Genomic DNA, 26,695 nt, shown 5'->3' with positions numbered 1-26,695 from the left:
GGGAAAAAAGAAGTTACAGCATGGTTTAAAAGCTATTATTATTTCGAAGACATTTTTTTTTTTTTTTAAATGGGGATTACAGAATCACAGAATTGTAGGGGTTGGAAGGGACCTCTAGATGTCATTGAGTCCAACCCCCCTGCCAAAGCAGGTTCCCTACATCACGTCACACAGGTAGGTGTCCAAACAGGACTTGAATATCTCTAGAGAAGAAGACACCACCACCTCCCTGGGCAGCCTGTCCCAGTGCTCCGTCACCCTCACTGTGAAGAAGTTCTGCACATTCGTGTGGAACTTCCTATGCTGTACTTTCATCCCATTACCCCTAGTCCTGCCCCCACACACTACTGAAAAGAGACCAGACTCACCACTATGGCTCCCACACCTCGGGTATTTATAAACCTGGATCAAGTCCTTTCTCAGCCTTTTTTTCTCAAGGCTAAACAGACCCAGTCCCCTAAGTCTCTCCTCATAGGGGAGATGCTCCAGGCCCTTCACCATCTTTGTGGCCCTCCGCTGGACTTTTTCCAAGAGATCCCTGTGATCTAAGAAGAGAATTTTTTCACCTCATGACACAACCACAAACTGCAAGTACTGATCAAGGAAAAATTTATTTACAGAGATTTTTCAAATACAAACATAAAATAGCACATTTATATATAATTTTTTTATTATTTTTTTTTTACAAAAATGAATATTGAAATAATAAACATGGTACAGCACAATACGACATCAGTGAGCTAAACAGAACAGCGACAAAAAATCTATGTCTGTAATAAGTTCCCTGTCAGTCTAGCATAACCAACAGAGTTCTACAGTACCATAAGTGGAATCTTCAATGGACAGAAAAATGCCCATTTACTGCACTTCATAAAAGTACTATAGGCAATGGCTACATCTGCCAAGTTATTATGCTGCATTTTTGTAATAATGCTGAAAACACAGAGGCTTAATAAAAGATCTATAGGGATGAATAAGCAGTGGCTAAATGTTTGAGGAAGAGAAATGTGCAGAGAATATACAAAATACTGATAAAGTGGCTTATTGGTCCTTTTATTAGGTGTAATGTAATGTATAGATTAAAAAGTGTTGTAACACTGAGTTTTAAACCACCAAAAGGAAGGTTAAAAAAAAAAAAAAGAAAGAAAGAAAGAAAGAAGAATTGCACCAAAAAAAGGTTTTTCCTCTCTACTCATTTTGTGCCATGGTCAACATCTGTGTGTGTATGTGCTTTCAGGAACACCGCATGGCAGGGGCACTACCCCAGCCTCCCAGCAACAACTTTTCCTCACTAATCCCTCCATTAATTGGTGCATGCAGAATGTCACAATTTGCCAAAGTGGAGTTTTCCTTGTTTACGTGGTTACATTTCTGTGAGGTGGGTCGCAGGCAGGTTCTGGTGAGGAGGCCTTTTTACCCACCCACCTGCAAGGTGAGGTGGCTTTGGTCCATGGTTCACCTCTTTCCCTAGGGCTCCCAGTGCCACCCACCACCACGCCCTACTGAGTTTCAGAATGAAAGCACTTCAAATTTTCCTTGTTGTTGTCATTGTGGTCCAGAAGACACCCGCAGGCCCCTTGTGCTTCTGGCAGCTGCCCGTGCCCAGGGCAGCTCAGTAGGGATACTGCTTCTGCTTCTTGCCTGAGAAGCAGGCCAGCCAGGTGCACACCAGCATGGCTGCCACCGCACCTCCACCTGTGCAGTAATAAGCCCAGCCGATTTCACAGGTTCCTGCAAGGGAAACAGAGCAAGATGTGGTAGAAAAGGCAGAGGTTGCTGGCTCCAAACATGTCAGCAGTAGAGCAGGTGCCTCTCGGCCTGCCAAGCCCAAGGGGGGCCTGTTGTACCATTCATTGCTTTACCCCTGCAGCAAAACCTTGGAAGAAGGTAGATGGGAGAATGATTTAAAAGCTATTTTCTCTCCTTAAATCTCTGACCAAATAAATGAGCTCCCACATTTCTAAGCATATTTTCAACTGGTCTTAATAATCATCATCACTTTGGCTTCATCGTGTTGGTCATCTTGATTTTGACTGTTCTCTCCCTCCTGCTGCAGTGCCATCTCTCTCCTCTGAATGGGGATCACACAGTAATACTACACCTCCTTCCCCCCAGCAGGAAACAATTCCTCCCTCCAGAGAACATAAGGTAATAACAGTTTCCACCTAGAAAGAGCTTAAACAGGTGGCACATCCATACTCCGTCCTAATGGTGTTCTTTAGGATCAGGCTTGTGGGCTGGACAGTTATCAAGACTGCTAATACTGCCTTAGGCACAAGATGCATGAGATGTCTGTACGTTTCAACATGTCAAAGGCATTAGCATGCCTGAAGGCAAACAGCATGTCCATCAGCTGTCTGCAGGATAGTGGCAGGCCAGCCTTATAACAAGATGCAAGTGGGAGGAAACACTTAAGCTCATGCCCCCTCTGCAGACCTTGGGATGATGCCACAGCATGCTGCGCACTACTTGTTTCATTTCTTTTCTTCATAATACACTATTTTTATCTATATAAGAGGCCTAGTGAAACAGATACTGCCATGACCAGACGATTTTAGGAGCTGAAGCCTTGGTTTGGGGTCAGCATTCTTCCTCCTGAATGTGCTGCAGTAGAAAGAAAGATTTATTTGCTTTTGTCATCTTGATGTATTCTGTAGATTGAAATAATTCTTGGCTCCCTTACAAAAGGCCACACAGAGAATCTGTCTTGCAACACAGAAGACCATCAGAAATCAAGGAGAGCTGCCAAGTGCCTTGCAGTGTCCCTGACAATGATCCTTGCCTGACTGTACAGCAGTCTCTGGATAGGGCAGACTACCTCTGGACAATTCCTTTACCTGTACACACATGTCTGTGGTTTCTGCTGGGATTTTCAAAACTGGAATTAAGCACATACCATATGTCTAAATCCATTGGATTGCTTTGAAAATGATCACGTTTGTACCGGAGTTGAAGACGATAGACTCCATCTGATGTGTCTTTTGAACTGCTAAGTACTCCGAAAGCTACTGAAGAATTGTAATGGCAGCTTCAAAACTTAAAACTTTCTCATTGTGATGCCTCCAAGTAGAGAAAGTAAACATTTAAACACTGCTTAAAAATAAAGATTTACCTACTTGCACTGCCCAAAGCTGTGACCTACATGGAAAAGAATGAAGTAAATGTGACCTTTGCATGGTGTGATTTCATCTTCTGTGCACTGGTCATTGGAGAGGGGAAGAGTGCACCTAGTACATATTAAGGACTGTAACATTGGTGTCAGAGATGCGTCTAACAAATACACCATGCACGTTCAGTCTTGGATGAGGAGAATAGCATCTATTTCTTCATACCATGCTCCATTTACGCTAAAGATCACTGTTATACTTAGTGCTCTGAGGCATGGCAGGCAGTTCCTTAATCTAACAAATGCAATCTAGTTCACAGGTGTGAGCTGGGTCAAGATGAACAAATATAAGAACGAGAGAGTGCAGAACAATGGATGAAAGAGCAGGAAGCCTGACCTTTGAGCAATAATAACAAAGCAATAAACCTGGCCATTATTTCCAGCCTGTGTCAGGAGCAATGGGAGGCCTCAGACAAAACAGCTTGATCTCTACTTGGATGATGCTGAGCAGAACAGCATTTCAAGCTATTTCAAGTGCAGAAGAAGAGCCTGCAGCAGGGAAGCTGTCTGAGGGCACAGAACTTAGCCACGCTTTTCATTTTAAGGAGAGGCAAGTCCTAAGTTCATAGATTAATATAGCTATAAGCTAGAGAGAATCTATTTTAAAAGTACTTGTTGAAATGAATGATTGCCTAAACTGCGTTGCCGTGTGTCAAACCGAAAATATACTACCTTTATTGTACATGGAAAAAAAAATAATGTTTCAGCATTAGTGTTCTCATTTTACTATGTGCATTTGCTATTTTAATCCCCTGCACCCTAAAGAAAAATCAGTGGTTGCCAATAATTGGGCAGTTCAACTGCAGTTTAAATTGCAGAGTTGTTTCTGTTTCACTTTGATATTAAACTATCAATTTATAAGAAACATGAAGCTTTATAAAAAGTGGGGTTAGCGAGTAATTAAGTATAGCATCAAATGGAAAGAGATACACATATCAAAATGCTTTATTATAGAAAAGATAGACTTTGATTTCTAGCTTTATATTTTTTTACAAATCAATTACTATTATTTATTAATTAGTTACAATTAATTATTAACTACTATTTTTTAAAAACACTGCAGTAACAGGCACTGTAGAAGAATCCTTTCTCATGTTACACCTTTATTATACTGACATCAGTGCGACTAACCATGTATTTGGAGGGAAGCAAATGATTAAGAGCTCTACAGAACTGGGGTTATATTTGACCATCAAGAAGGGCACTTTGCATTCATAGAGCCCAAAATATTAAACATCAGAATTATCACCCTGCAGTTTCCCATTTTTGTAATTAATGTCAAATCTCTGGAATGAAGAGCAATGCTACCTAATTACACGATAGGATTAAATAAGGGGAATGGTATTGTTTTCCTCAAGAGCACATAGAAATATATACGTGCCGAAGTGTGCCAGGGGTGTGTGGAGATGCATACAAGAATGTGTACATGTTCCTGCACATAAGATGGGCTGATCTTGTTTCATGCCAAAGTAAACTCCCCACCAACTGAAGTGCTCTTCTGGCTGATTCAGATGATATGCAACACGGCAACTACCTTCACTGCATGGAAGTGGTTCTGCTCTTTACTAATCAGTCTTTACTTAGCAGATCGGTATGGAGGAGAAAATGTGAGCTGTGGTTTTGGTTTTTTATTAATTCTGAAAAGGAAAGCATAACTAATTGGTTTAATCTTGTCTTCTGGTGGCTCAGTGAAGCAGAACCATTCAAGTCAGCTCTGGTTAAACTGGCATTGTGAACTCCGTTTTCGCTTGGCACTAAGAGAGTGCCAGGATTAACTGTGAAATCAGACAATCACAGACCTTGCAGCTATAGGGCTGGATGGCCACTTTCCAAGCAAACAAAAGGAGAGAAGAGCAGCAATATCATGCTCCTCTCCTTTGTAAAAGGACTGAAAGACATTGCAGTCCCTGAGGATGAAGGACAAAAGCAAGGTGAATGAGGACAGCATCAAAGTAAGACTCGGCAGAAAGATATCCCATAGAATATAAAACAATATTTGCTAAATCGAAAGACATCAATGAATGTGACAGGCTGGTGTTGCAGTGATGGAAGGGATTATTCACAAAAACTTCCATGCCTTTTCCTGATTTCTAATGTAATCCCCAAAGCCATGAAATGTGACCTCTATTCCCCTCCCCTGCTCCAATACGTAAAGCAAATAAAGATTAAGACAAATTTGGGAGTGAGAGAACTTTGGCAACAGGAACTCTGTGGATACTTGATCCCCTGTGGAGCTGTGCCAGGATCCAGTTGCTAAATCTGAATTTTACCAGGATTTGTACTTCTGATGTCTTATAAAAAACACACAGTTATCAGGGTCCTGGAAATAACATATGATGTTCGTCTAAAATAACAATAATTGGCATTTATGGAAACTATCCAGAATATGAAAATGTCTTGTATGCAAATTGGTTAATTGCAAGACTTAGTATCTTAAATATTTGCACCTTATTTACTGTTAATTTTAGGGCTATCTTGAGCTTACAGCCTGCCAGCATTTGGCAGACTCTAAACAGTTAATCCTAAGTACAGCCTGTTTTCCAAGACGAAGGAAAAGGAGTTTCAGATTTACTCACACTGAAGAATACAGATGATATACCTTCAAAAATACAATTGCTACTTGCAAAAACTTGTGCAAGAACTCCAATTAACAACTTCATATGAGAGTCCTGTACTACAGGGGAATGTGAATTCCTGTAATCAATTGGGGTGTTGGAAAAAGTAATCAAAGAAGAAGCCAAGAAATGTGATGTTAAGGGACATATAGGGATTTAGAGATATGAAAGCCACACATGAATGTAAAAGATAATCAGCTAATTAATAAGAAGGAACAACTACTTTGAAACAAAGCCAAGATAAATTAAATAGCTGAAGAATATTTTTCTTGACAGCTACACAATGAAAAAACATCATTTGAAATCACCTGCAAAACAGGGAAAGAAGTAAAGACTTGGAATGCATCCAGAAAGGATTAAAGTAGTTACATGAAACAAAGAAAATATGCTATGTAAGGTGAATCTGCAGCTGAACAAACAGCATAATATGCAATGACCAGCTTGGTGAAGATGGTTTCTTTCTGCCTACTGTATGGATAGGACTTTCCAAAGGTGTCTTCAAAACTGTATTATTTCTTACACAAGTAGAGGTCAGGCTATTTTGGTTAATTACAAATAGTCAAATCAATTGCATGAGTATTTTGGTTTGTCACAGATTCATAGAATGGCTTGGGTTGGAAGAGACCTTAAAGCCCACCCAGTCCCAACACCCTGCCCTGGGCAGTGCCACTCAGCAGCCAAGGCTGCCCAGGGCCCTATTGAACTTGGTCTTGAGTGCCTCCAGATACGGGGCACCCACAGCTTCTCTGGGCAGCCTAGTGAAGTTCAGAAGTGTAAAAAAGCAGCAAAAGAAGCAATAACTTTTAAGTTGTTCAGCTTTTTTATTTGCAGACATTCCCATGACAAAATCCTCCTTTCTTTGGAGGACTGCATAATTTTATTTAATCAAACCTTAAATTTGCTGCATGGATTTGTTGTGAAACAGCAAAGGAGAAACAGGTGGATGGTTGGACTGGATGATTATCAGAATTCTTTTTCAATCTCCATGACTCTATGATTCTATGAAATACCTTGTGACAATTCCAATGCTCAAATCCCAAGAGCAGATAGCTCATGTACTACTAAACAGGAGCTCTCCCAGACCGTTGGAAGAAGTCAGCAGAAAGCTCACTTATGTATGAAATGAAATGACTTTCATTGCTCCCTGGACATTCACAACGCAGAGATCCACAATGGGTTAGTTCCTCAGAACTAACTACAGAAGTAAGATTTGAGTCAGTTACCAGCTTCCCTCCCTTACTTGCCTCTGGAGACGGGGGGGAGAAAAAGTCACTCGTAAAGTGTGACGCATTTCATCTTAAGGTAGTCATCTAAAGTATCCTGGGTGGACCTTGGTCTAGTAGTACCTAGTTTTATTCCCTTTATGGAGGGATCCCAAACAGCAAGTTTAAACGCCCTTTTCTAGTAATAAGGAGCAGCAGGAACTTGCTCCCAGGTGGTCTGAGTCCCCTTCTGGTTGTTTCTTGCCTGCATTGACTCTGGAGAATTCCTGCATGGTCTAATTCTGGCAACAAAGATAGGTTAGACAGGATATTTGTGGTCCTTGATATAGTCACAGAAGTCTTACGAAGAAATAAGAATGAAAGATAACTAGGTAGTACTGAAGAGGAAATGCTTCTTGATGAAACAACTTTCTTTACTAGCTCAAAAGCTGACTCATTTATTTATCTATGAGCTTAGCAGCTGCAGCTTGGGCACGCTTATAAAAACTGCGCTCAAACCCAGTAAAATCTCTGAGCTGCGCAAGGGAATCTGTGAACAAAGCAACCAGCTTTCTCAGAAAGATTGCTCATAAAAATAGAGCTATAAAGCCATTGCCTTTAATAGGATTCTAATAAGTTGTCCTCCCCTCAAAACACTTTCCTTGATAGTTTTGGCACTGTATGTCAACACTCAGCCAAATGCTGAGATGATGCTACCTAAGGCCAATTAACTAGTTGACAAAGCTTGTTTTAATGTTTGCTGCTTCCTGTGAGGTTTTTTATTATTATTATTATTATGTTGTTGTTTTAGTAACTGCACTGTTTGCTTTTAAAGATCATTTACTCTGATATTTCTCCAGCAAAAATAATTAACATCAACAGTTGTCTTTAAGATATTTCAAGTCCTTTAAAAATGACAGAGGGGAACCTTAATAATAATGATATTTGGAAACAAATATCCCTCTACAGAGAAGCTTCTGAGATCTTCTAAGGACAGTTCAACTGTTGGTTAAGCTCGGGGTGGGAGCCAGCCTGTGCAGTCGCTCTCCAGGCAGACACGTTGGCTGGGTGAGTGCATTCCCAGCAGCTCAAAACACAGGAGGGCAAATGAAGGTGCATGTTTGCAGCCATCTGCTTGTGTTGCTTTGGCCGCTACTGCATCAAACATCCCTATGCGTGATGAGCAGCAACGGAGCATGACAGCTGGAGGACATGAAACAGTGGGAGAGGATCTAGTGGGACTTCAAAGAGGAAAGAGGGAAGGGGATGTTCCCAGCCTCAGAAGGTTGGCGTGAACTCAAACAAGCACAGAAGGCATGTCAGGCAGGCTGTGGCAGCAGCCACCAGGTAGGTAGGCAGGGCATGCCGTGCCTAGAGCCACACCTGAATCCTGCCAGCACTTTCTGCCAGATCTGTGATTTTCACCACCTTTACTAGCAAATAAAAGCATCGTGAAACTCAAAGATAAGCCTTGAAGGTAGTTTGCACAGCAAACACCAAGCCTTCTTTGTGGGATCTTCTTTAGCACAAATGATCACCCAGTAGAAAATAAATTAGGTCTATGGCATTTACAACATAAAGAGTAATGTCTCATAAAAAGAGGTAGGATACCCAAAGCTTAGGCTTGGCAGCACACTGAATTTCCTCAAAGGAAGATTATTATTTTTTTCCCCATACAGTTCAATTTAAAACTGGGGGTTTCTCTTAAATGCAGTGTCTTCATTCTTTCAGGTTCATATCATTTTATACCTCTGGCAGTAGGGGAGTGGCAGCGGGAGGTGAGATGAAATCTCCTAAGACACCTAAAATGGCATGAGTCATCAACGTTTAAACAAGTGAATCTCAATCTAGATAAGCATTTTGCTGTTTGGGAATTTGGGTATTGCTCATGTATTGCTGTTTTACCAGATGCCAACCAAAGCTTGATTTTGTGAATTAAGCTGAACATGTCCTGTCCTCTCCAACACTTGCTGTGGGATTTAGCTGTCTCCACGCCCATCACAACAGAGATGAGCTTGCAACAACTGAACAGCCTCTGCATGAGCATCAATGGAAACTGATGGCCTGAAATGAAGTCTCTTGTTGAGTTTAGATATTCAACCTCAATTCTAACGTAAGCTCACATATATACACCAGTACTGTCTTAAAAAAACCCATGCAGGTTCAGAAGGCTTCTTATCAAAGCTGGAGTTTTGAAAAATGTAGATGCTTTTGCATACATCTGGTGCAGTCTTCACTTTAATGCATCTCTCACTTTAATGCTGGTTCCCTCACTTTAATGATATTTCCTGCTTAAAAAGAAGTATTTTCTTTTAGCTGTTATTCTTTGTGGTATGAAATGGAATGAAAACATAACAGGGTATTAGTCTCTCAAACTCAGCAAAATTGAATGTGTGCTACATGATATAGTTATGAGGGTACTTGCTTTGAGGAAATTGCCCGCAAGTTCCTTTTTCAGATCACATGATTGTGCAGATCTGACTCACATTTACACCCTTCAGTCAGCAGCTGTCTACTGATGAGGAGATGTGCTAAAGCAGTGCTGTCCTGAGTAGGTGACTCCAGTGTGTAAATAATGCAGCATAACAGCAACAGCTTGCATAGTGACAAGAGATTATGACTGTGATCCTTTCTCAGAGGTTTGGTAAAAGAGAAAGGCAGTCAAATTGGCATGTGCACTGGTGATTTATAACCCCAGTCTCTACCCGAGATAATGATAATTAGACAAAAGACTTTCACTCAACCACTTGACAAACAGTTATATGAGTTTAAAACATTACTGTCTTTTTCCTCCCACCCTTATTTGTTAATGTTGCCATCCTTCTAAGAGTTTTCAACCTAAAAACAGCAGTAGAAGAACTCTCTGCATCATGCACTGATGTTTTGGTGGGAACTCAGCTGCATCCATGATCTTAGGTAGGACGCCACAGTATGGAACGGGGCCCCACTGCCTCCATATAGGTCTTGCCTGTATCACAGGGAGCTGGGAATCATAACAGAGATCTGGAAATACCACAACGGTCTTGATGCATCAAGGTGTACAGGAAGCATTGGTCATAGTCTCAGTTTATCACTGTATTCTTTTCATCATGGCAAAAACAGACTGCTAGAGATGAGCAGACAGCAGGTCCTTCTACAGGTGTGCCAGTCCATCTGTTTTACAGAGGTTGCTCCTCTCCTCATTAGCAAAACAGCTCGTCTATTGAATGCAGTTTAATCAACAAATGGGGTTGTCCTTGGCAGGGTATCTTCAACTGAAGAATGACTCCCCTTTGTACAGATCAAATTGTACAAACTCATTTATTTGATGAAAAAAAATAGACCAATTAAATGCACATTTGTTTAAGTAAACCATTTGGATGTAGTTCACTTAAAGAAAATCAAATAACTCTCCAGTGTTAAAGAGAGCAGCAAACTGCTGGGCATGTCACAATGTCAGCTCAGGTTCTCTAGAAGAGAATATCCTAATCCACTTACACGTAAATGAAAATCACAATTATTTCTCCTGCTGCCTTTTTAAGTATTGAACAGACACAGAAATGTGTGTGTTTGGTGGGTACAGAGGAAGGGGGTCCCCTCTTCACATTCTGGGTGATCTCACCACTATTTAGAAAGCCTATTAGTCTAAAGCCTTTTCAGACTGTACGAATACATAATCACATCTTATGTAGCACAACCACTAAGGATTATGCTTTTTATGGGTTCTTAGCATCGCTATTTATTTCTTCTATCTAGTTATGAGCATGTTATGGAGGTTTTTTGTCTTGTTTTGTTAAGCCATTTTCATTTAATAGCCAATTTTGAAACATTTCTGGTTAGCATTCCATTTTAGGTAGCACAATTCCACTGCTTCTCAAGTGAGTTCTTGCAGTCCCTTCTCTTCACCCTTCACTTGCCCTTCTCATTCTCTTAAGATGTAAATGCAGCTCCTGGTTTATTTTTTTCTATCTCCAATATCAATGATCTTTTCATTCTGCAGGTCCCCAGTAAATCTTATTAGTTGCTGAACCCCTACCTTTGCTGGCTCTATAACCAAACCCGGTGAGCTTTGAGACTCCTTTACTAACACATTCTCCATGGCCCACTTTATCCTGATCATTATCCCTTTGAACACCCTCTCCTTTGAAAGTGAACCAAATGAGGATCCTGTTGCCATTCTTAGTAGCACAAACAGTAGCAGGAGAAGTAAGACTAGCATTCCCATTGCCAACATTTACTCCACCAGCAAAATAGCCCAGGGTTCACAGCAGCTTAGCTTTCCCAGGGGCAGATTGTGAATGCAGTGTGTGTATGTATGATTCTTGAGGCAGCTCATTTCACGGACTCAGGAATAGAAAGCATATCATTGCAGCTTAATCAAATTAAATATTCAAATGAAAGCAATAATTACTAAAATTTGTCTTGAGACTGGGTGAGATTAAGTCGTTGAAACATCATTTTTGTTCTGCTGGCTATAATGAGTAAACTAGTCTCTAATGATGCAGAAAAGACTGGAGAGTTTGGGTTGTCACCAATGAAGAGATACATATCAAATGAGTGTGGCCATTAAACAGCCCTTGGACAGAACCTCTGCCTTACAAATGACTTTGGTAACAGTGTCAACCAGATACTGATATTAACTTAAAAGAAATCCAAGACACACATTTAAATTCACTGCCAGTCTATATGGAAAAGAAATACTTCAGTGTCAGAGCTGCCTGGTGAAAATTACTGCATCAGGTTTCAGCTCTCATTATAATCTGTTAATTAATGTGTTAACACAAGATTCCTGAAGATCAGCGAGGCCAGCACTACCATCAAGTCTAGGCATGCAAAATACATGCCCTGTCCAGGTCTGGAAAATGGAGTAAGAGTACACATCTTCACAGTTAATATAGCATATCCCTTGTTCATGGTCCTTACACACACCAGGAGGAAAAGCTGAAATATTTCCTGTGGATTCCTTCACTGTATTAAATGGGGAAATGGCTCAATTTATGAAAATAAATGAATGAGTCAAGAGTAGAAGGTGGTCTTGGAGACTACTCTGACTGTAAGCATGACTGTACTTAAGATCACAGCTTCATAGAATCATGGAATCATTAAGGTTGGAAAAGGCCACTAAGATCTAGCCCAGCTGTCATCCCATTACCACAGTGTTCCTCAGTGCTACAACAGTTTGAAGCTGCCTAAGTGAATTTTCAGAAAAATAACCACTTTTCTGTACTCTGAGGAGTGACTGAAGCCTGGGAAGGGGCAGGCTGTCAGGAGCTACAAGTAGGCATTGCAGGGGCAACCTTTCATGCCATTTCATGCTTGGCATCATCATATGCCCATGAGAGGCCAAATGGGTGGGCAAGGAACTGATCCAGACTTCTGGAAAGGACCAACCAATATCAAACCTAACTATTTGCAGCAGCTGCTGTCTTACTGGTCTTTCTACTGTATCCACTGAGACACCCTTGGATCCAGGAATCTTTGGGATGTTATTTTCCTGTAAGTTAACTATATAATTGTGATCTTGTGGCTATCACATGCATATTTTTCAAGTATTATACTTCATTGAAAGAAAATTTATCATTAATAGCACAGAAGGATATTAAAGTTCAGAAAACAAGCTTCTAGGGCACATTACACTTCCCCTGGGTGACACCATTAATCAGCTGCTGGCAATATCATCAGTGGCAGTGATAGGTGCTACTGTTGGTAATGAGAATTTCTGATCCCATACCAGTGCAAATGTACTTCAGTACACCACAGGAGTGATGTAAGGGAGGATGACCTGGAACACTTCTTCCAAAGCAATAATGTTGATGATTTAATGCTATTCTTGTACAACTTTTTACCTTTTGGTCTCAATTAGTTTGCAAATCATAGAATCATAAAATCTCTTGGGTTGTAAGGAGCCTTAAAGAACGTCTGGCTTCATTCCCATTGCCATGGGCCAGAACACCTTCCCCTAGGTGGAAGAAACATCTGTAACATAGATTTTGTCCATTCTTCTTTGCACTGGAGTTACTGACAGGCTTCTACAAGCCACGCACACACAGCTATGGAAAAAGTTTCTAACAGCAGCCATAATGCTTAGTTCATAGTGTCTGAGAATGGGGAGCTGTGTGAATGTCTTCTTGGAAGCTGAAGCTCAGTATGCATATATGTGGGATGCTCAGTCTCTCCTGCTCCTGCAGGAAGATTGGAGGTCCCCTTCTTTCTCAAGTAACACAGGACTAGAGAGCTCTTGCAGAGTACGAGAACAGAATCCACATCTATCCTTTTAGCTTAACAAGGACCTGCATGTTCATTCAAACATCAGATCCCGATCATCCACACTATCTCCCTGCTGGGCCCCTGTTTTCTATCACCCTGATGATCTCTCTAGAGGTGACTTCCCCTGTACCATGTGGTTGTGAGCATTTTTGGCTTGCATTTAGTGTCAGCACAGACATTACCAGTTGCTGAAAAAGCAGTCACAGGGAACAAGTGTTGTTTACCGTCTTCCCAAGGTTATGTATAACCAAAACCATATTCCCAAGCTTTGATTAGAAGGCCATAGCCATGCCAGACTTCCAAGACCACTAACTGCTCTCATTGTGGATTACCCTAACCTGTGACATGATACCCCTGCCTACCCTGCCAAGATCTCTTGGAGTATTCACTCACATACTGCAAGACTAGTCCATCTGATGGCTTAAATATAAATACACGTACATTTATTATATTTCATAATGTCCTGCTGGAAAATATTTTCAGGAAACCAGTCTGAAGCCCCCTGCCTTAGCACTACATTGGAAACACACAATATGAGTACCCTACCTCAGAACTGGGTTGCTACTCCAAACCTGTACTCAGATCTTCATTTGCTTTCATGGGCAAAGGAAAGAAGAGTATAATACAACTGAAGTGCTCTGATGGAAACTTACCCAATTCAAACTGGTTGGAAAGGTTGCCACAGGTTTGTCTGACTTCTTCACTGTCCCATCCAAGAGGATAGAGAGCACAACCAGAGCCAATCAACAAACCTACGGAGAGAAGAGAGAGAAGTTTACACAAGCAATTTCCATTAGCTTAAACATAGGCCGGAAGTCAAGCTGCCACAGAGGAATCTCAGATTTAAAAAACATCAATTTCTATCCTACAAACAGTAGGAAATCATTTGATCTTGAACTGCTGCATTCTGCTTTGTGGTTTTCCAGCTGCTTAGTGTGCTGGAGGTAGCCGGGGTGGTTCAGCACCAGATGCCAGCCTCAGCTTCTGGAACTGCTATCTGAGAGCTTTTAAACTCCCCTTCAACTCTGCAGAACTGCTACATGCACTGCTTGGAAAGCTCAACACGGGGTTAAACAGAAGCTGTGTTAATCACAGCATTTACAAGCTGATTGCTTCTGATTAATTAAAACAACAATCAACCAGGGTCTATCATGGTTCCAGCAGGAAAAAGTAAACTGACAGTTGTGCTAATCCCTTGTCATTTTCTTTTGTTTTTCACTACTTCAAAAGCCAAGGAAGTGTGATTTCACATCACCTGATCAGTTCATACCACAGGTACATGCTGCACATTTTCCTCATATTATTTCAGCAAAAACAACAGAGCTCTTGAACCATTCTACCTGTAATCGTGTTTGGCTTAACATTCACTGCACGCTTTGCTTTCTCCAGTCCTCACACTGTCCAAAACAGATGTGCTTGAGCTAAGCAAGACCTTTTGCAAGATCTTGCCGGGAATCATCCAATGGGCCACGATTGTTTTGTAGAAGTGGCATTTTTATCATATTGCATTCTTAGCTGCCATGACAGCAGCTGCCCAAAAGCAGTTGTAGCTGTCAAAGATCTTTCTGTTATTATTATTATTTTTTTTTTCAACAAGGACAGCCAAAAGAGAATAACTAGATGTGTGCTACATCATTTAATTTTACCTCCTTCATCTTAGATCTTCTCTGTAAGACTGCAAACAAATCACTACATAAATAACAGGCCGGATGCACTTGGAGGGATGAAAAGGCAGACTAGTCCCCAGCAAGTTGGCAGTGTGGGTTTTCAGCAGCACCTTTTACCCATTAGGTACACTGCAACAGGGTTTCAACCCCTACAGTCACTGCTGGCAAGCTTTGGGCAAGTCCTTTGGCGTTCCACCCCCTCACTTTTCCTCTCATGACAATAAGAATAAAGATAATGTGGTTGCTGGCAAAGCAGCTCTGTTGGTGTGCTACTAGTGCAGCAAAGCCCTGGGTGTGGTGACAGAGGCCCTGTGGATGTCACACCTGTCTGCCAAGAGTGATTCTGACTCAGAGCTTAGCTGTGCATTTCTATAGCCTCTATCCTTGTGGTACCTCCATTTTTCATACTGCTGACACTCTTGTAAGATACAAAAAGCATTTCATTATTTTCTTGACTTGCTTATAGATTCAAAGGAGCTGTATCCCACCTTTCTCCACATGTTTTGATGCTCTTAGCCCCTTGGATGTAAGCAAAGGAACAGCAGCCCCTCCAAGCACAACTGTCACTTTTCAGGGCCCAACATTCACTCCTCCTTATATCTTCTTCTTGCTACTCTAGTCTACTTTTCCTTGCTGAGCAAACACTGCCTGTTCCTCTCTCAGTCCCTGCATAACAGAAAATAAATCATCAAGGCAGCCCCTCTCAAGTGGGACATTCATGCAGCAGCTGTAAAGGCATAAAAGCAATTAAGGCCAAATGAATGCTAGACTTTTCAGGACTTTGACTGACCTAGATGTGGTTGCTTCTAGTCTCCTCACTACCGGCTTCCACAGTATCATCTGATTTTTTTCCCTAGGGCTGCAGAGCTGACAGAAGCTGGTAGGATCTGTGTAAATGAGAGCGCTTTCTCATTAAGTTCTCTGGAAGGATGTTTCTCACACAAGAAAACTTAGGCCTCTTGTAACAAATATAGACTCAAAACTGTTAAAGACAGCTTAAGATTTTTGCAGAAATACATAACTTATTCTTCACGTGAACTGTTAGAGCAAGAAGGGCACTGGAAAGAAATTACAGCATAGCTGATGTGCTTGGAGTGGGCAGGACCTATAGAGCAAGAAGGACCTTCACTACTGATGATAAGAAAGTCTGGGGAAGACATGAAAGACAGTTGATGGACAGTAGTAGCCCCATGCTGGTTGTGATGCAGAATCACAGAATTACAGAGTCATTAAGGTTGGATAAGACCACTAAGATCATTAAGTCCAACATCAACCCATCCCCACCATGCCCACTAACCAGGCACCTCAGTGCCACATCTGCATGGTTCTTGAACACTTCACAGAATCACAGAATCACAGAATTGTAGGGGTTGGAAGGGACCTCTAGAGATCATCGAGTCCAACCCCCAGCTTCCAGGGACAGTAACATCCCACGGGCTGCCTGGTGCCAGCAGTAATATCCAAGCAGACTAGCTCAGAAAGCTGCATGACTGTGTGTGTACAATGGTGTGAATCTGTTCCATTGCTTTCAGTAGCATTCTACATGACTGCAACGAAGCTGGTACCACTACAGTCTAAATGGGAAGTGAATCTGGGAACTGGCATTTCAATTCCCTTCACAAGTCTGGAGTGTACCAAAAGCCTGAAACATTAATAAGACTTGGATAAAAGCACTTCAGCTTCTTCCTCCCCTTCCAGTCAATCCACTCATGTTTGTAAGCAACTAAATGTGTGGATCAGACTCTAGGAAAGCAAAAAGACTGCATGCTATTATCTCTAATAATCCATACAGGTGCTCACAGCCAATTTGTTTAATCAGAGACTGTAGATTCTGTGGAACAGCTGCAACCTCCATTTAAATGTCTAAGTTAAATACAAGGGCCACAAACCCAGCGGAAATCATTAAGCTAATTTTGCTGCTTCAGTAGAGAGAGGTGACTGGTTTAGCACACGAGTCACACCCTGGTCTGCCCTAAGTTGGTTAATGAATTTAGCCAGCTATGCTACCCAGGACACCACACCCATCTCCACAGCTGCTTAAAATGCTTGGGATGCCTAGAGCACTCCTTAAGAAAGGGGGGGGTGGCGGGAAAGCCACTGTGCTGTAATTACCATCATCTGTCATCTTTCATCATCCACTGCAGTCGATTAAAGTAAGACAAAGGGGAGGGAAATAAGCAGGTCCCTAAAAGGCAGTTTCACCAAGGGGGTGCAGCTCAAAGGAGCCAGTTGGATGGCAGTGGTGGGCAGTAGAGGTGTTGGTGGTACTTGGCTGATGTTTGGTGTGCTGCACCTTGTGCCAACTCTCCCTCTCCCCATTTTTATTTATTTATTTAACATTCAGGATAACAAAGAGCTGCTTAACACTGTGCAGTCTGAGGATCCATAAAGTGCTGCTGTTGCAAGCATCGTGACTTAAATGAAGCCAATAGCAGCAATGCAAAGCTGGAATTAAGCACTTGGCTCCAAAACTTAGCCCATTTTGGTTCTTTGTATAGTTCATGAAGGGAGCTGTATGTCTTCAGAAAGGGAGCTAAAACCAGCCCATATGCAAAATGAGGAGCTGTTCAGACTCTCACAAAACAGAACACTGGAGCTTTTAAAAGCACTGTGTGAATATTCTGCCCTATGGCCACAGCTGTGACTTTACCTTTGGCTGTGAGAGCCCTCCTGGCTGACCACACTGACCTTAAATAAGCAGAGTCCCCAAGTCCTACAAACCAGGGGAGTGAATGCTTCAATAGTAAGCTACCCAGAGCGATCCTTGTCCTTCCCAGACTGCCCCACCTGTCACTCTTGTTGAAGGAATAATGTATGATCATACTTTAGTAATGCTTAGCATCTAAAAGACAATCTTGTTTGTCTGGAGGTGTGATTGAAAATAATTACCTGTGGCAATTATGCGTATGGCTGATGCTGCTGAGCAGGGGGTGGCAGGAAGGGGACAGTAATTACATTAGTGGTTTGGCACAGACCAAGACTTCATCTCTGAAGTGATAAAGACATGATTTGTGGCATGTAGCAATCAGCTTGATCCAAGAGGTAAAATATCAACCACTATTAATAACCTCAGGAACAGCAGTTCTCAAACAAGGATTAATAAAACAGGAGGCATTAACCAGATTTGTCTACATCACTGCACTCAGAAAGGCCGTCAGAGATGGGAAAAAGCCAACGCACAAGAGATGATGGTTGCACATCCCTGTGGCTGGCAGTCCTCAGGCTGTTCCTGTGGCTTCAGTGGGTGACTCCACTCAGAGGTGATGTGCCTCCATAACTATTGTAGGCATCACACCATAAATTGATCGTCTGCAACTCTCCTAGTGGTCCATAGCTTACAAATCCTGCTTTACAGGCTCAGATCTTTCCCTTGCTTCTTGAAGGCACAGCATACCCAATTCTTACTTGCCCCATTTCTGTTCTGTCACCAGCCCACTGCACCCCCAAAAATCTGTTAAATTAAGCTAAATCTTCCTTAGAGTCCTTCCTTCACCATTGCACAGAATTCAGATAAATCTGACAGGAGGAAAACCCATCAGTTTGATCAATACAAAGAGGACGTGATGGCAGCAAATGGGGCACTTAGCTTCAGACTTAGACTTAGCCTCCAAGTCTTGCAGCTAGAAAATGTGTTTTCAAATGGGAACAGAATCAATGATGATTTTCCTTGATTATGGCCTTTTTAAGATCCTGCAGTGTTTTCCAGATGGTCACTGGAAGTTGTTTTGTACTTCCCAGTTATAGCTGTCCTCTACCAGCCAGAGAGACTGCTTGCACCATGGCCAGCAGCAGGGGATTCTGCCTGACTGTGAGCTCCTGGGATGCCTCTCCTCCAGAAAGGAGCCCAGAAACACTGTGGAAACCCACTTATAAACATAAAAGAATGATCCATGAACAGCTGAGAGAAAATAAAAACAGAACCTTTTGTGCCTTTTGAGCAGCCCCTTTCTAGTGGGAAAATTCATCTTAAAAATATGTTTGTCCTTTCTTTCCTCCTCTCTCCTACTTTTTCTCCTTTCGTTTTAGGACCTGACCAAAAAAGAACTTTTTTTACTTTCCTAGGCATCTCTAATGAGTGCTGCTCAGATCTGACAGATATTCAGGCCATCTGGAGAAGCTGACAGACAATAATTTGGAAGTCATCCCTTTCAAGACCATTTCAACGATGATTTCTCCTTTCACATTTTTTCTCTATTAGCTGCTCTGAACCTTCAAGGATGATAAAAAGTTTTCACATTCCCATCTGTCACTTGAAGGTACAGTAATATCTACAAGGAAAGCAAAACCAGTTTTTCAGTGAGGCACAGACTTTCACTCTCTGGTTCTTGTGACTTACAAACTCTTCTCACTGTAATGGTTTAAAAGCATTTACCTGCTAAAAAGTGAGCCCGCAGCATGAGAATGAAAGTGAGCTGGCACATGAAGACTATCTGCTGCTTTGAGATGTACCTCAAGCAACAAACAATAGGGTTTAAAATGAATAGGTTAAAAATCATGATTTGAAATGCTTAGATGAAACAGTTTCTGAGTTCCCCCCCTCAGGGAAGTCAACCAAGCGACAATGACAGAGGGTACAATTGCATACAACATGAAGGAATTCAATGAGGGAGTCACTTTTCTGGCTGTCCAGACAGGCATCACAAGCACAGAGTGGTGGGGGAAGGGGTACACTGATGGAGATGGCATTTATGTTGCCCTGAACTTCCAGTCCTCTTCACAAGGGTCATGGGATGGGAGAGGGCAAAGAGGTTCAGGGCTTCACTCAAAGTGAAGAAGTGGAAAAGTGGGAAGAGTGGAGAAATCATGGAATTGCTAATAAACAGAAGTGAATTAGGAAGTGTCATTTCATAAAAGCACATGTGCCAGGGCAGTGGCAACTGATGCTGTGAAAGGAAAAGAGCCAGCCTCATATTCAAAATCCTTCAAAACTAGTGCTGGTGCAGGGTGTTCTGCATCTTCCACCACTTCCAGTCACTGAAAATCACCCCCTGAAGTACTTCTTGCAGCTAGATTTTATAAAGCAGCAGTAAACACATTCCACAGTCTGCATGGGTTGGCACTAGATAATAGAATACCCAAGAGTTTAATCCTACTTTATGTATGCAATAGGAGGAGTAATATGATTTTTGAGAACTAGTTGAATTACAACATCTGCTGGATATTTCACTAAAAACTCCTTTATTACTGTTTATTGTACAGCACTATTCACAAGCATGGAGATTTAGAGAGATCTGAGAAAACAGTCAGCTGTTTGTACAAATTTCATCTTACTGGTTACGATTAAGTGAGGCTACAACAGACCCCTGACTGATAGCGGAGGCTGTCCAAAGGCTACACCAACAGATAAGAGAATGAATATCCACTGAAGCAAGGGCTCCAGGCTAACACCCTTACTATCAGATCACACAGTCTCTCTCTTCATCCTCTCAGCCAATGAAGATGCGAGTATTTGGTACCAAGTAAGGCATCCTTCAGATAGATCCACAGGTCCCAGGGGATGAGAAACCAGGGTTCAAATTGGGAAAAATAAAAATAAAAAAGGCTTTCACCATAGCTGTTTATTCTTAACAGTGAGTGTTGGATGTGAACATTTTGGTATGAGAGAGTCTAGGATCACCAGGTGTTCTTCTTTGAGCATCATTTAATGTGTGCTCAGTGTGTCCCCACAGATGAGGTAAGTGAGGAGGTACCGTGAACCCTCCAGTGTTTAGCCACAAGGCATAGCACTAAGCAGTTCAGATAAGCCCAGACTCAGCAGCTTGTGTTTGCAAAAGAGGAGGTAAGAAAGTGATAATCATGGTCATGATCATAGGTCGGTCCTGCTTTAGGCAGAAGACTGAACTATATGACCTCCTGATATCCCCTGCTACCTCTAAGACTGCGGGAAATCTGTTTTTCCATCTTTCAGGCACTTCAGCTTAAGGCAATCAAATACAAGTCACGTGTAAGTGTAGAACTCCACAAACATTTGAGAAGGGAGCTAGTTTAACACATGGTATATGAAACCTATAAAGATGCCTCCACATTAAATTAGGCACTTGTTAGTATGAGCAGTGGAAGGAGTTTAAGAAGTTATATTTTGCAGCCCAAAGAATGCATACAGATTGGTCTGTGCCTGGAACACACCCAAGTCTACCTAACTCTTAAGACAGCAAAGATATTCACATGGGACTGAAACGCACGACACAGAGACAGCCAGGAAAGATTGGCCCCCTTGGACTGGCAGGATAGCAGAAGACATCTCAAGTGAGGTCAGTCACTGAATTGTGCTCCACCAGCAATATTGACTCTGAGTTGGATTTGGCTGTCCAAGCACAGACTCTTCTGTCAGTTCAAGCACTGTTCAGCATCTCACTTGGCCTCCAGCTGCCTGCCCAGAGAAGTACAAGGCTCCCATGTATCCTCTGTCATACACAACATCCCAAGTAGAGGTCTTCTGGACCCCAGGGTACCTGTAATAGCACAAACCATCTAAACATAGCATCTAATGAATTTTACCTTATTTATCCGTTGACCTTAATGTAAGCTTAGAAATCTACCAGAGGGAAAAATAACTGTATTGTAAACGCCTTCAAAAACCGTATGAATCCATAATTAAATGCTGCCTTGAGTTACCTATGCTTTATTTTGTACTTTATCTTTCTGCCCTCATTCTGCTCTGAAGATGCAAATACCTGCATTCCTGTCATAAACCCTCCCTTCCTTTATGGAAAGTGACCTGAAAGTTAAAAGAGAAGATTAAAAGAAAAATGTCTTGCTCTTGGGTGTAAACCTCCATCCTGTATCTTAAAACGAAGTTATCACTATGGAAACAAGTTGTTGCTTCAAAATGGCCCTCACTTGTCTCAATTGCTACCACCAGTCTACATTACTCTGGACTGCCTTTGGTGAGACTCTGCATCATTCCTCACAGAGATTGTCACAAAGAAACACAATGATTGACACCTCTTGTTCTGGAAAAGATGTGACCTGTTCCAGCTAAAGGCAGAGTGAACTGCGAAGTGGAACTGAAATGCTTGAAGAACTCCAGAGAACTCTCTGAAGTTTCACTGTCAGCTCATTTTGTTTGGCAAGCCATGATCACTGCTTGTATATTACGAGAAAAAGAAAAAAAAAGCCTGATAGTTATCACATGCCATCAGACTTCTTGATGTGACAACCCATCTGTGTGCTCATCCCATCGTTTTGTGGCTCAGAATCAAAGACTTGACAGTTCAGAGTCTAGAGCAGCATATGGCACATGACATAGTGTATTTAAATAGAAACCACTCGATTAGAAACACAAGGGTGTCTAATATAATTAATAAAAGTACTTCAGTAACTGTTTCATCAGCATACAGAATTCTCCATGCAGTCTCAGTTGTTAAGGTATATTCCTTTTTAATGTTAGTTCTGACAGCAACTGGTGTCTGGACAAAACTAGCCAGAAAGCTTGTGCCAGATTTCCCAGAACACAACCTGATGCCATGGAGGACCATGAGAAGAGAACTAAGGAAATGTATTACTACACAGGTCAGTGAAGATGCCTAAGTGGACAAAATGAGTAAATGGGAAGACATTGCCACATCTTTTCAACACAAACTTGGTAGGCAAAAATTGTTTACAAGTGCTCAAGAAAAGTCTGAAGTGGAAATTCAGCCCAACTCTCCTGACGATCATCACAATGATGTTATCTATACATTATCCCAGTGTATATTGGAAATAAAGACATGGGTTAAATCCCACAAAATTGGTTTTCCATTTCTATTAGGCCAATAATCTGTGAAAAATAATAGTTTGTAGATGCTGGATAAAGCAACAAATCTACCCAGCTAACTCCTTCACTTTGGTGGTAGATCCCCAAAATGAGATGGAACTGATGCAAAGCATATATCCAGTAGGGGAATACTACATACCAGGCCTCCTCCTTGTCAATCTTGAGGACTCCTATTGTTTATTTTTCAGTTTATTTTACTTCAGTTGAGCTGTCCGCAAACCATGGATTACTGGAAAATCAGCTACTGCTCATCTTAGTAAAATCTCTGCCATAGTCAAGACCTCAAAAATAGCATTTTCAGTGCATCGATTGCATATCCCCTGGCAAACCATGCTGTACTTTCAAGCAAGTTTGTACAAGAAATGGAGAAATCTATTTCTACTAAAAATAATTGAATGGTTCTGTACTGCTACTGGACAGTCTGCAAGGCTTCTCAAATCAAAGGATTTTGGAAACTCTCTTCTCCAGAAAAGAAATTTAGAAAGATAAACTGCTATAGTGCTGTAAAAGTCAGTGGTAGGCACCAAATACAGGCGAGAATCATTTTTCCCTTTTTACAGTTCTCACTGGTTATTCACAGGCTTAATCCTCCCTCTACTCTTTAAAAACATACACGCCAGCTTAGCTGGTACACAGATCCACAGCCATCAAACACGTATTTCTACAGCTTAGAGCTCTCAAGTGCCTATATCATGAACAGCTGAAGTGTTATGAAAGACTTGGGTACTGGTGAAGGAGGGGATAGTTTGATTTATTGCTTGCTACAGTAGCTGCAACACTTTATAGTAGCTTTTTTAAACAGCTTGCTGCTTGCAGAGCATAGAAGCATAGAATCTGAATGGTTTGTGTTGAAAGGGACCTTTAAGACCACCTAGTTCCAAGCCCCTGCTATAGGCAGGGACACCTCCCTCTAGACCAGGTTGCTCAAAGCCCCATCCAGCCTGGCCTTGAATGCTTCCAGAGTGGAAGTATCCACAACTTCACTGGACAGCCTGTTCCAGCGTCTCACCACTCCCACAGTAAAGAATTTCTTTCTGATGTCTAGTCTAAATCTACTCTCTTCCAGTATAAAACCATATCCCATTGTCCTGTCACAATATGCCCTTATATAAAGTCCTTCCCAAAGAGCTTGTCATGCAGGACGGTGTCAAACACTTTGCATGATTCTAGGTAGACTAGAATGCAGTTAAGACCATGAATTGATGTGTGCATGAATGTAAGTGTACTCAGTGCAATTGGCCTTTGTGCCAAAATTATACGTAAAATTAAAATAGTGCCCAGGCTAAACAATAACAGACTGTGAATGAAATTATTCATATGGCTTTCCCAGTTCAACTGAAAACCACTACTGCCCCATTCTCAGCTACTTTGTTTTCTGTAAGAGAAATGCTAAAGTTCCTCTTTGTGTGGCATGTTTTGCCAAGTTCCATTGTGTGGCACTCAAAATGCCTGTTTCCATACTGTCACATTGTTTCCTTGTTTTGCACGACCTTTACATGCTCTAAAGTTTGCTTCATATGACATACCCAGTAAAGAGATGTATATATGTGTGTGTGTATATATATATATATAATATATTCAACAAGTGCAAAATATAGAAATTCCTATGCTTTCTTTCCAAAGGCATTCAAGCTCAATAATTGACCCAATTTCCTGAGGAAAAAGTACTCTATCAAGTCAGTTTCCCTCAAAGTGGTGCCATTTTTCAGTTCGCTGCAAGGTGTGATAAATCATGATTTTGGAGAGGAGCTGTAGGCTTTTGCAAATGTATGGCACATCTGCAGCTCAGAGACACTTGGCGCTGCCACTTATCCTCTTCAGAGAGAATCCATATGGACAACCTTATCAGAATCCCAAGCATACTTAAATCTTTCTACTCTAACCCAGTTTGCTTCTCCCACAATGACTTTTACAGCTGACCTCTTGAAATCCTCTCCTCCTCTCCCCACCTGTGAGTTATCCCATGGCAACAGAGTAATATCAGTGCACCCTCCAGCTCTTCACGTAGAGAGACTTTTGGTTTCTTTCTCCTGTATCATTTAGGAAATTCTTTCATGCACAGAGCATACTTAAACACAAAAAACTTGGAAACCTGGGCTGGAAGTATCCCATGAAGAAGCTGTCTTTTCTATCCTTTTTCTTCGAGTCAGGATAAACTCAGCTAGCTTGTAGCTTCCAAAACACAGGTCTGTTTCATCACTTCTTAATGCCACTCCAGTCCTAAGAAAACCTGCTCTTGTATTTCTGTCTTTAAGAGAAGCTTTTTGTGTGTGTTGTCTAACCTAAATCTATCTTGTGGCCCTTCAAGTTCACTTCTCAAATCATGGACTTTTTCATGTCTTTTTCTTTCAAAAAATTAGAAACAATGCCAGAATACAACCAGACCAACCAAATAGTGAATCAGACTTACTGCATTCAGCAAAGAGAAGTGAAAAAGAGCTAAATCAATATAAATGAAGATGTTGAAGGCGATGGTAGCTCTAACTAGCAAAACCTTAAGATGAACTGTGAAGATGGACTTAGAGCTCATTACTACTCTTTCTTCCTATGAACTTTGTAAAGATGGTGCTTATGATTAGCAAAAGACTCTTCAAGTACATCTTAGCTGTAAAGCCTGTCCTTGATAAAAGTCTATCAGAGTCAGGATGCCATCCCCAGTACTTAATATTTCTGCTCCAATTTACAAGATCATTGGCTTAATGGATTAATACTTGGAGACTGGAACACGCAATTGCTAGATACAAGCATGCGCTTTTATTCAGACTTAGGAGTACTAAGTAGCAATGGCAGCTGCAGTTGGACCTTTACAGGGATTGAGAGAGAACGAAACAAAACAGATAGAAAGAGGAAATGACCAACCTGTGAGATTCATGTTGGATGGCTGCAGAAGCAATGAATTATGGCGCCTAGACTATTGATAGAACTTTTAAGGAGGAAAAGTCTTTTTTTTTTCCTCATGTAGTAACTGCTGTCTCCATTCCTTGTTCAAAACTGGCTGAGCCCATGGTTTCATACAGCTCCTTGTTGGCCTTTTGTATTCCAGATCTGAAATAACTGACCTTGTTAACAGCATTGTTTTTACTTTGATGCAAATAAAACCACCTGCAAGTGTTTCAAAGCCAAAGCTGTTTGACATAGTTGTGCATTTAGAAGTCCAAGAGTGAAGCTGGGGCTATCTTTCTGGTGTGCAGGCTGTCCTAGTTGGGTTACGGAAGTTCAGCTGCAATCTCTCCCTTATGTGAGGTCCCTGCACTTGGCTCCTGCTTCCTTACAACAGGCACATGCTGGAAAACGTTATCAAAAATCTCATTCTTAGAGCCTTCCTTGACCATTTCAATATGTGTCCAATATTTACATGCTACCTGTTCTTGTGTCTTAGAGTGCTGGACAACCATAATAATGGTAAATGCAAAATGGCACAATCAGACTGAAGCCACTTTATGAAAAAAAGAAGAAGAAATTTTACCCATGAATTCCAAAATGTGAGTTCACCTTATGGCTTAGACAAGGGCTGGAGTAGCTATGGCCACATAAGGGCTATGGGGCATATTTTCAGACATCTCAAAATACTGCTGCTCAGCATACAAAAATACACTTGACCTTCCAGTCCCAGCCTTAAAACCTTATTCATTCATGTAGTGGGGGAAAACTGGCCCCCATGTGAGTTTCACCATGGAGTTCAGTGGAGCCAAAGTTTTACCCACCGTCTTTAGCCATGCATATCTACAGGTGGAAAAAGCTGGAAATTGTTCAAAAGCAGGTGTATTGTATCTCTGACTTTCTTTGGCTTTCCAGTTAAAACTGGAGCAATACCCAGTAACTGCTATAAAAGGAGTAAAATTCCCTCCCTCTAGGATCTGACAAGACTTTTCCTTGTCTAACTTATGTACTCCAGGGGCAACTCCTCTGTAGCACAAATTATCTCCAGAAGGATCAGAAGAGCCCTAAGTAAGTCAGAAACATGGAGATCACTTTTATCATGGCTTTTCTGAAATGTAAATGTTCATTTTAAAATGAGACCATCACAGCTTCTAGGTCCAGAT

The 26,695-nt window shown here is 41.5% G+C and overlaps 1 protein-coding gene across 1 annotated transcript in view; it reads right to left on the bottom strand.

Annotated features, from left to right (window-relative positions):
- Nucleotides 1-592: 592 nt before the first annotated feature.
- The window catches only part of LHFPL6 (LHFPL tetraspan subfamily member 6), a 133,289-nt gene continuing 107,186 nt past the window's right edge, over nt 593-26,695 (bottom strand). The window contains exons 3-4 of the mRNA XM_015851901.2: nt 13,883-13,981; nt 593-1,731 (exon numbers count right to left, since the gene is read on the bottom strand). Coding sequence (XP_015707387.1) covers nt 1,613-1,731; nt 13,883-13,981 — 218 coding nt within the window. The 3' untranslated portion in view covers nt 593-1,612. The remainder of the gene's footprint in view (nt 1,732-13,882; nt 13,982-26,695) is intronic.

Source organism: Coturnix japonica, chromosome 1, assembly GCF_001577835.2.
Source record: "Coturnix japonica isolate 7356 chromosome 1, Coturnix japonica 2.1, whole genome shotgun sequence".
In the NCBI taxonomy this organism is placed as follows: Eukaryota; Metazoa; Chordata; class Aves; order Galliformes; family Phasianidae; genus Coturnix; species Coturnix japonica.
This window is presented reverse-complemented; position numbering and strand designations above follow the sequence as displayed.